The sequence below is a fragment of the Chiloscyllium plagiosum genome, unplaced genomic scaffold (assembly GCF_037043375.1).
Source record: "Chiloscyllium plagiosum isolate Xiang-an unplaced genomic scaffold, Cpla_swu_hap1 HiC_scaffold_5, whole genome shotgun sequence".
NCBI lineage: Eukaryota > Metazoa > Chordata > Chondrichthyes > Orectolobiformes > Hemiscylliidae > Chiloscyllium > Chiloscyllium plagiosum.
This window is the reverse complement of record NW_028270143.1, coordinates 44158682-44169533: the sequence shown is the minus strand read 5'-3', so window position 1 is coordinate 44169533 and position 10852 is coordinate 44158682. Positions and strand designations below refer to the sequence as shown.

The window sequence follows — 10852 nt, the reverse complement described above, 5'->3', positions numbered from 1 at the left end:
TAGAAAAAGATAGAGAAAGTCAGAGAGAAAGTCAGAGAGAAAGTCAGAGAGAAAGTCAGAGAGAAAGTCAGAGAGAAAGTCAGAGAGAAAGTCAGAGAGAAAGTCAGAGAGAAAGTCAGAGAGAAAGTCAGAGAGATAGACAGAGAGATAGACAGAGAGATAGACAGAGAGATAGACAGAGAGATAGACAGAGAGATAGACAGAGAGATAGACAGAGAGATAGACAGAGATAGAGAGAGAGAGAGAGACAGAGAGAAATAGAGATAGACAGAGAGAGGGAGAGAGAGATAAACAGAGGTAGACAGGGAGAGAGGTAGACAGAGAAAGACAGAGAGAGAGAGACAGAGAGAGAGAGAGAGAGAGAGAGAGAGAGAGAGAGAGAGAGAGACACAGACAGACAGAGGTAGAGAGAGAGACAGAAAGATTGAGAGATAGAAATAGATAGCAAGAGTGATAAAGAGATAGCAAGAGAGAGCGAGAAAGAGATAGAGTGAGAGAGAGATAGATAGAAAGAGATATAGATAGCGAGAGAGAGATACATAGCGAGAGAGAGAGAGATAGATAGACAGAGATCGAGAGATAGAAAGAGATCGAGAAGGAGAGAGAGATAGCAAGAGAGAAAGAGATAGCAAGAGATAGCGAAAGAGAAAGGTAGAACGAGATAGAGGGAGAAAGAGAGAGATAGAAAGAGATATAGATAGTGAGAGAGAGAGAGAGAGAGAGAGAGAGAGAGAGAGAGAGAGAGAGAGAGAGAGAGAGAGAGAGAGAGAGAGAGAGAGAGACAGAAAAAGAGAGAGAGAAAGGGAGAAAGAGATAGAGACAAAGACAAGCTGTCACAACAATTCAGCTGTCAGCTGCACAGGTGGTGGCCTTGGGCTCAAACATGCAGGTGACAGAATTACTAGTATCTCTGACACACACACGTATGGAGTCAGCTATTACGAGGGGGCATAGCTTTAAATTAAGGGGTGGTAGGTATAGGACAGATGTTAGGGGTAGATTCTTTACTCAGCGAGTCGTGAGTTCATGGAATGCCCTGCCAGTAGCAGTGGTGGACTCTCCCTCTTTATGGGCATTTAAACGGGCATTGGATAGGCATATGGAGGATAGTGGGTTAGTGTAGGTTAGGTGGGCTTGGATTGGCGCAACATCGAGGGCCAAAGGGCCTATACTGCGCTGTATTTTTCTATGTTTTATTCTATGAGTGAACATGAGAAGACCAAATTTGAAGATTACGAAGATGGAGACCTGAAACTCATTCCTCTCCTAACAATCTAGGCTGTACTCTGGAGTATTTTTTTTATTCAGTTCCATTCCTGTTTTTCAGGTCAAGCAGTTTTACACAAAAACCATGAAAGAAATACAAATCTTTTTGGATGGAAATAGAAGGGAAAATAACAAAGAACAGTTATGTTTTTCAAATGGTTTTTGTGTATCTACAATGGATATGCAAATCAAAATGTACATTTACCTTCAACATTGCAAATTCATATGGCTGGTAGCCTTTGAAACTTTCATGAATAGCTGCCATTGTGTGAGATGTCTTTTCCCAGAAATGGAGTAATGTTGTCTGAATCAAAACAAAAGCAACTATTTTAATTTTAATTTAGTATCATCGTGACTTGCTCATTATTTATGTTTACCAGCTAAGTAATGAATGTATAATTTATAAGATTCATAATTTGGAGATTTATAGATACATACACTTTCTGCAATTTACAGTGAAATAGACAGTAACAAATTACATGCATTTTTTTCACATCCATCTGTAATGAAAAATTGCACTGATTCAGAGTCCTACAAGCAAGCTACCCCATCTAGCCATGTGTCATAACTGCGTAATTACAACATTATAGATTTTGTTTAGAAAACCAATCTGTCTATAAAACTGACAAAGAATCCTACAGAATGGCTGAAGAAATTATGTGACTAGCCTTGGATAATTTCAACAGGTCCTGGGACTGGACTGTACTTGTGTTGAGAAGACCTTGTGAAATTCAATTAACACTTCCACATGTAAGCATAAAGCCTGTGACAATGGTTCTCCAGGAGATGTGAATTGCTCTGTATATCACCAAAATAAAATCGACAAGTGCCTTCTAAGCAAATGGCTAAGACAGATAGAAATGGTCAATTACATCAACCACAAGACAATGGATGACACTGCGCTGGAGGTCTGGATAAACATAATATGGAAGTATGATTTGCTGTTTTGGGATAGCAACCATGTATCAGACAAGGTATAAGCAATCATTTTATATAGAAATTCATCCCTTTCCCTTTAGGAATCACTCTGAAAGATAGGATTGGGTTTCTCAACAGGGAGAGGGAGGAAGACAAATCAGTCGGAGGACTACTGTACTGATCCAGGTTATCAAGGGCCTCAAAGTGCCATAAAAACAAAACTCAGGAGACATTACTCAATCTCAAGCAAGCCATATCTACAATGATACTAGAGACTGATCCGAATTTCATACACATCATTTATCCATGTCTTCTTAAAATCCTTGTATATTTATTTTATATAACGTCTAACACTTTAGCAATATGATTTGGAGATGTCGGTGTTGGATTGGGGTGTACAAAGTTAAAAATCACACAACACCAGGTTATAGTCCAACAGGTTTAATTGGAAGCACTAGCTTTCAGAGCGCTGCTCCTTCACAACCACCTGAAGGAGCAGTTCTCTGAAAGCTAGTGCTTCCAATTAAACCTGTTGGACTATAACCTGGTGTTGTGTGATTTTTAACTTTAGCAATAGTTATATTACAAAGTAACTATCTTGAAGTGTATCGTGGTGCTGTTGATTATTTTAAATTAAAATAAGCAATAACAAAAAGGGGACTAAATGAACTCTACACACTACCGCTTCACACGCTAATCTTGAGGACACACCAAGATCTCATACAATTCTTTAATTGTGATACACACAGATTTCCCCCCACCCCGCCCCACCCAGGTGAGGTTCCCTAATACTGTCCCAGATGGGATATCCTAAATTGTTAAAGCTCCTGGGCTTACCTGCCTTAATCATCCACCTACTCAGCTGACTGCAAGATAATTTAAAAATAAATCTTTTCCCTTGTTGATAGTTTTCCTCTCAGATCCAAATGAACTTGTTTTGTTTTTTAAAAAAAAAATCTAACTTAACCAGGTGTTCTTGAATTTACAAAGTCGGATTGTTCATTATTGAACCCCAGACGAATTAGCAACACAACACATACAAACACATTAGTAATAAAAAAAACTCCAAATAAAGCTAAAATAAGCTTGAATTGTTTGTGAAGAGCAGATAGTTGAACACTTTGACTGTTGGGGTGGCAGTTATTGGTTGTGTTGGTAGGTAAACAGCCAGTTTCATGACCATCAGTTTTGCCGATGGGATGAGATTCTCATGCTCTGATGTATTTTGACTGTGATCAAATACCAGTATTCAGAGTGAGAGTATCTTTTATTGTCCTGTTCCAGTTTAAACTGATTGCAGCACTTAGAAATAGAATCTCTACCTGCAACACAGGTGTGACTAGAGCATAGTTGTTTGATTATGACCATTGCAGCAAAGTAAAGCTGGTACACAAGAGAGCATTCAGTTCCAATAGTCTCCAGCAGTATGAAATTGGCTTTTTAAAGCACTTTTTTCCTGAGTATTCACAGGCAAAATGAAAGATAAAATGTGTCTAGCAGTTTGGGTCATAATCTGCAGACAGTAGCTTGTTGCTGATCAGGGTATCATTAGGCCTTTGGAGTCGAATGACATCACAGTATACAACCCTTTTTGAAATTCCATTGACACTTTTGGATATTATGCCCCATCGATCCCACAAAAAATGTTATCATACACCTGCAGTTATCATCTCTTCAGCAGCTCTCTTTTTAAAAGACACGCTGGAATTAAGAGCATAAGTCATCCACAGTACTTTGGTGGGATCTGACTTGTGCTCATTACGACTTATGAGGAATTTTGAAATGTTGTGTAAGTAAGAGAATTCGAGTGAGTGTGGAATTGCTGTTGAATTCTCTTACAAAAAAAGAAGTGGTTCAGAGGCAGAATGGGAGACCAGCAGTGGACCTTGAAAGCATTGATTAAAGGGAATGAATAAAGGAATAGTTGCTGAGTTTAAAAAATACGGCTCCCCTCCTCTATGTGTAGACAAGGTCAGTAGATTCCACAGGACACAGGAAGATAACTATTGTATTACGTTTAGAGATTACTTAGTAAACCACTTGATAGAGCTTAAAATAATAATGCAAAGATCTTTCTAAACCTGATTTGTTAGATAAACCATAGAAGTGATGGCAGAAAGGTGATGTATTCCAGTTGCAGCATGTGGAAACTGGTGGACACTTGTGATTCACAGTAGCCAAACTGACAGCAAATATCAGCAATCTGAGGAAAGTCACCTTCGAGTTACTGAACTGGCATCTGAGTTCAGATATTGAGATGCATCAGGAGAAAGAGAAAATTACTTATACACTGATCCAGGAGACAGTCACACCTCTTAAACTGAAGACTTCAAATTTGAACCATAGTCAGGGACAGGATATGATTGCAAGGAATGGGAAATTCAAGGGTGTAACTTGAATTTCACCCTTGCAATTGACCAACAGTGGAGGAAGTGAGGACTGTAGATGCTGGAGATCAGAATGAGGGTCTGGTGCTGGAAAAGCACAGCAGGTCAGGCAGCATCCGAGGAGTGGGAAAATTAACATGTCAGGCAACAGCTCGGCACATCGATTCTCCTGTTCCTCGGATGCGGCCTGACTTGCTGTGCTTTTCCAGCACCACATTCTCACAAATGACAAACAGTTTCAAGGTTCTACCAGGACAAAGGCAGATACTGCAAGGGAGGATGATCAAATGACTATCAAACATTGGATCAAGGAGCCATTAAAATGATGAAATTAAAAAGAATGTGGTATGTAATACTGTAGCTACAAGGATAGATATAGGTCACTGCAGCCCAAAGTGAGTCCTATTGACTCTGATGCTTGCTGAGTGCCAGAAATAAGGACATCATCTTGATTTGGAGAGGAATCTTAGGGGTGAGGAAGGATCCAGTTGCTGACTACTTGGGAATCAAATGACGTAGGTAAGGTACAAAATAATGTTCTTCAAAAAGCTAAATTATAAAAGCAGAACAACAAAAGCAATCATGCCTGGATTACCAGGTAAGTCAATGGTATAATAGTAATTTCACTGGACTAGTAATCCAGAGGCACAGCTAATGCTCTGCCAAGAATGTTCAAAATCGCACTACAGTAGTTGGAATATAGGCAAAGATGGCCGAGCGAGTAAGTAGAAACTGTGGAGCAGAAGAAGCGGCTGTGGTTTAGGAGAGTGACGTGAATGGACAAGGGTATGCAATGATGAGAGTTTGAGGTCCAGGAGCCTTTATGAAAGGAATGGGCAGTGGTAGAGTTTGAATGAGTACCAGCCCTGACATTGTGAGACAGCAGAGAGAAGATGAAGCCAAGAGCAGAAAATCATTAACTTCACAGCAAAGCTGTGCATTGCATCTTACTGAGGACATGGCACTGACTCAGGCTGCTTTCTTGGTTCGGGCTGATGGAGTCTGGTGGCCTGGTTTCCTTTGCAGTAAAAGCAGTTCTCTCCCCTCCACACTACATGTCCACCTATGCCTCTCCATAAACAATCTGAAGGGCTGACTTCCCTTTCTGGTCCATTTCCTTTGGGATAATAATACAGAAGTATCGCGTTAAGACGAATTAGAATTTGCACAAATTGCTGGATTGTGCGCCCTCCTGCTAACGGGTTTAAAGTCAAGGGGTTAAAAAAAAATCTCCAAGGGAGATTTTCTTGCCTTCTGCCCCTTAAACAAAACAAGGAGTGGCGTGATGGGGTAGGGTGAGGTATGGGTGTCAGGAAGCCAATTCACCATAAGGACTTATGTAGCCCAACTCACCTCTTAGCTGCAGCAGAAATAGCTCTGTACCATGCAGAAAGCTAGACGACTTTAGTGACACAGACTGGTGTCAAGTAAGGAAGGGGAACCACCTTTATAGGTTCCACTGAAAGTAAACCCGCCACTCCTCAAGTTCATCCTACCCATTTAAACCTGCCTGGCCTCTTGAATTCGGTCCCACATCCGCCTGCTGAGATCATAACTCCAGACTTACTTGCACGTACATAATGCTTTAAAGTTTTCATCACATGTAGGCAGGGTGGTTAAAAAGGCATTGGCACACTTGCCTTCATGGCTCAGTCCTTTGAGTATAGGAGTTGGGACATTATGTTGAGGCTCTACAGGACATTGGTGAGGCCTCTTCTGGAATACTGTGTCCAGTTCTGGTTGCCTAGTTATAGGAAGGATATTATCAAGCTGGAGAGGGTTTAGAAGAGATTTACCAGGATGTCGCTGAGTACGGGAGGTTTGAGTTATAAAGGCGGACTTTTTCCACTGCAGCAAAGGAAACTGAGAAGTGACCTGATGGAAGTTTATAAAATAAATAAGGGATATAGATAGAATTGATGGTAGTTCTCTTTGCCCCAAATGGGGAATTTCAAGACTAGGGGACACATTTTTAAGGTGACAGGGGAGAGATTTAAAAAAGACATAGAGGCAAAGTTTTTTTTACACAGAGGGTAGTTCGCGCACGGAATGAATTTCCTGAGGAAGTGGTGGTTGTGGGTAAAATTACAACATTTCAAAGACATTTGGATAGATACATGAATAGGAAAGGATTGGAGGGATATGGGCCAGGAGCAGGCAGGTGGGACTAGTTGAGTTTGGGATTATGTTCAGCATGGACTGGTCTGACGAAGGCATCCATTTTCATGCTGTATGGCTGTACAGTGGGACTCTCTATGCTTGAAGTCATTGTCAAGGCTCATGACTGGTGTTGCTGGAACTAAAAGTGCTCACCAAACAATGGTCTCCAAGGCAAGACTTCCAAGAAACAAGAGGAAATCTCACTTTAAAAATCACAATGCTGCCAGTACTAAATCACTGCAGGGCAGCCATTAGAATTATTTGCAGGTTCTCTCAACTTAACCCTTGACTATTTAGCTGTGGTGGAGGGACACGATAGGAATCACAGACCCTCGAAAAATCTAGCCTGAAAAAGCTCCAAAATGAGCTAAGAACTAATTCAGTTTTCAACATTTATAATTTGATTGTTTGCCATTTCCACTCAACCTAACTGTGACACAATACTTTTCAGAGGTAGGAACCCTTACTTATCTGAACATTTAAAATTGGTTCCACAACACTGAAGATGAATTGAACAATGCATTTAAAAGTATAGTTAGCCTCAATTATAAGTGTCAACTGCTAATTAGTCTTTATTGTAACAGCAAAACATCAAAAGAATAGTCAACTGTTAAAACATACATCTGTCAAGTCTGTGACAATTCTAAGAAGAGAAACACTAATTTCTATCCTTCAGATTTTATTTTTAGCTTAGGCACTTGTGAAATGATTGCATGTTTATCATTGTTTTAAATAACCTCATGACTTAATATCATATCCTAAAGCTAAAAACCTTTAGAGGCAAAGAAGTCAATTATGAGACCATACTTTTTCTTAAAATATTTTCATCATAATGCACGCTTAAGTAAGAATATAGCAGTTAGCAATCGATTGGTGCATTAAAAAAAAATAAACTTGATGTGGATCGAAAGCCCAACTGAGAACGTTATGATGAATGACTCCATCGATGTACAATAATGTTTAAACTTTGGGAAAATAATGAAGCAAAAGAGAGGGAAAGCTAAACAGAATATCCGTAAACAATCACAGAATCACTGATTGGTTACAGCATTGAAGGATGTCATTTCGTCTGTTGCATCATGCCAACATTCTGCAAAAGCAACCTTGTCTTTCTTCCATTTTCCATGGTGCTGTAAATTTTTACTTCAACATTCATATCTAATTCTTTTCTGAAAACCACAACTGCACCTGCCTACATCACACTCAGAGTGCATTCCAGACACAAAACATTGACTGCACAAAAATATTTTTCTTCATGTTGTTGTTGCTTCTTTTGGCAAACATTACAGAACAATGTCCTTTGGTTCTCCCCTCATCTGTCACCGGAATAATTTCACTACCTATTGTCTATATTTTAAATATGACTTTAACATCTCCTCTTACCCAAGGAGAAAAGCCTAATCTTTCCAATCCATCCACATAACTGAAGCATTTTTCATTAGTATTATCTGCATCCTCTCTATACTGTTCAGATCCTTATTATAGCGTACAGAATTGGGCACAATACACCAGTCAACCAAACTGAAGTAGAAATACAAAAAGCAGAGATACCCAAATAAATTAAACAAGCTACATCACAAGACAAATGAGTGAATCCTTCAAATTTAAAACGGCTGTTATTCCCAAAATGCAAAAATAATTAAGGACGGATTGAAGAGCAAGCTCTGGAAAAAATACTTTGTAAAACTGTACAATGCACAAAGCATTTTGGATTAATCAGTTCAGAGAAACTGTCCTGAACAAAAAGACAGATATTTGTTGCTGGAATTCAGGGGATCCCAAGTAAATGTTTCTATTGACAATCTGAAAGATAATAACGTGCCTGATTTTGTTATATTAACATAACTGCAGAGTTACTCCAGAGATTCAAAACAAAATATTGTAAATTTAGGGATAGTAAATGGTTGAAAGTGATGGATAGCCAATAACACCACCAATTTTCAAAACATACAAGAGTAACACTTGCATGTAGAGGAAACAGCTTTAGTACATAAACTTCCAAGTATACTTAGTAAGTCATTGCAGAGAGGAATAGAAAGATACATTAACATGGTACTGTAGGGGGGGGAATCTAAGATGGTGGCGATCTTAAGAGATCGCACTGCAGAGCTTTGCATCGCAGCAGGAGCGGGACGGTCCTTTAACCCGCCCAACCCAGGTCATCAGGATTTCTTGGGGCATTAGAAAGATTGTGGAGCCCCAAGAAACATTTAAAAATTGACCTACCTGTATTTTCAGCTGTCCAGAAATGCCTAAAAAGGGAGGAGGAGCATCCAAGGCCGGGTCTGCAGTTCAGCCTGCAGCAGCCTCGGAGCCGATTACTCTCCAGGACCTGGTGAACCAGCTCTCGAAATCTCACGAGATGCTGGGGAAACAGATTGAAGTGAAGCTGGCTCCAGTCTCTCTCATGCTGCAGAAGCATGAGCAGCAGCTGGGAGACCTGGAGAAGAGGATGGATGAGGTGGAGCACAGAGTCACAGTGGTGGAAGCTGATGCCAGTTCATTCAAGATGAGATCTAAGCCCTGAAGACGCAGGCTCGTAATTTGCGTGACCAAGTGGATAATCTTAAAAACAGGGGCAGGAGAAAAAACATTCGGATCATCGGTCTGCCTGAGGGTAAGGAAGGTGAGCGGCCTGCGGAATTTGTTGAAGATTGGCTTCCAAAATTCCTTGACTTGGAGACTGGCATGAGAGGACTGAAGATAGAGAGGGCTCACCAGGTCGCAGCACGGAGGTCGGGTCTGGGTCAACGCCCTCGTTCTTTCCTGGTGTGGTTCCATCATTACCGGGATAAGGAGAGAGTCATGGAGGCTTCCAGACTCCAGGGGAAGGATCCAAGGGCCCTAATTTACGCGGGGTCTAAGATCATGTTTTTTCAGGACTTTTCAGCGGCTGGGATCCAGAAACGAAAATCGTATGATGGTGTCAAGAGAAGACTGAAGGAGCTTGGGATTCAGTACTCCCTGAGATATCCGGCAATGCTTCGGATCACCTTAGATGGATCCATGCATCTCTTTGACACATCGGAGAAGGCAAGAGACTTTGTGGACAAACTAACCTAATTTAAACAATTGTAGTATGTATAAATATTGTTGCTTGGGTATGAGTTTATCATTCTGTAAAAGAAATGGAGGAAATCTGGTTGGAGCTTTGTTTTTCCTCCTTTGTTTTCATCTATTGATAATAATTTCAAACTATGTCTGGCGGTGGTTAAAATGTACATTTTAAATTTCTAAGTTAGGACAACCAAAGGATGGGTGGGGTATTTATTCCCTTTTTTATTAAATAAAAGAGTTTTTTTTATTCATATTGACATTCTATGGGATGTTTATTCTTTTTAGTTTGTGCTTGCAATGCAGTTCTAGCTGGGAGACGTGAAGATGGTTGAGATGGTTAGATGCCTATTTATGGGCAGTTAGGGATGGGTAGTTGCCCCCTGCGGGCAGGGGGTGAGTTCCCCTACTCAGCGCTACTGGCGCTTTATATGTTGGTTTGTTTTCTGGTTTTTGTTGTTTTTTATTTTTAATAATTTTGTGCGTTTGTTAAATGTAGTGGTTTTAGTTTATGTAGTTTTTATATTTGGTGGACCATGCGACACTAAGGCTCAGCAATTTGTGGTTCGGGTACCTCCTCTCTGGAAGTTAAATGTAATTGCAGAAGATTATGGCTAATGATTTGATTAAATGGTGTACCTGGAATATCAAGGGAAGTTATTCACCAATTAAGAGGAAGAAGGTAGTCATGAGTCTTAGAAAGGAGAAGGTGGATATTGCTTTGTTACAGGAGACACATTTGGATGACAAGGAACATCTGAAATTATAGCAGAATGGCTTTGACCGAGTTTATTTTTCATCATTTAATACAAGTAGTAGGGGAGTGGCTATATTGGTTAGGAAAAATCTGTCATTTAAATTATTGGAATGTGTTAAAGACACAAGGTTTGTAATTCTTAAAGCCTTGATAAATGGGGAAGAATATGGTATTTTAAATATTTACTGTCCCCCAGATCATCCTCTTAAATTCTTGGTAGATGTTTTTTCTAAACTGATGTCTCAAGTCTCGGCACATCATTATAGGGGGAGATTTTAACTGCCTCATGGACCCCACAGTAGATAGGTTG

The 10852-nt window shown here is 40.1% G+C and overlaps 1 protein-coding gene across 10 annotated transcripts in view; it reads right to left on the bottom strand.

Annotated features, from left to right (window-relative positions):
* ica1 (islet cell autoantigen 1) overlaps nucleotides 1-10852 on the bottom strand; it is a 139433-nt gene that overhangs the window by 66777 nt on the left and 61804 nt on the right. For all 10 annotated transcript variants that reach the window (XM_043689871.2, XM_043689868.2, XM_043689873.2 and 7 more), the window contains one exon: nucleotides 1472-1570. In XM_043689871.2, the coding sequence (XP_043545806.1) occupies nucleotides 1472-1570 (99 nt within the window). The remainder of the gene's footprint in view (nucleotides 1-1471; nucleotides 1571-10852) is intronic.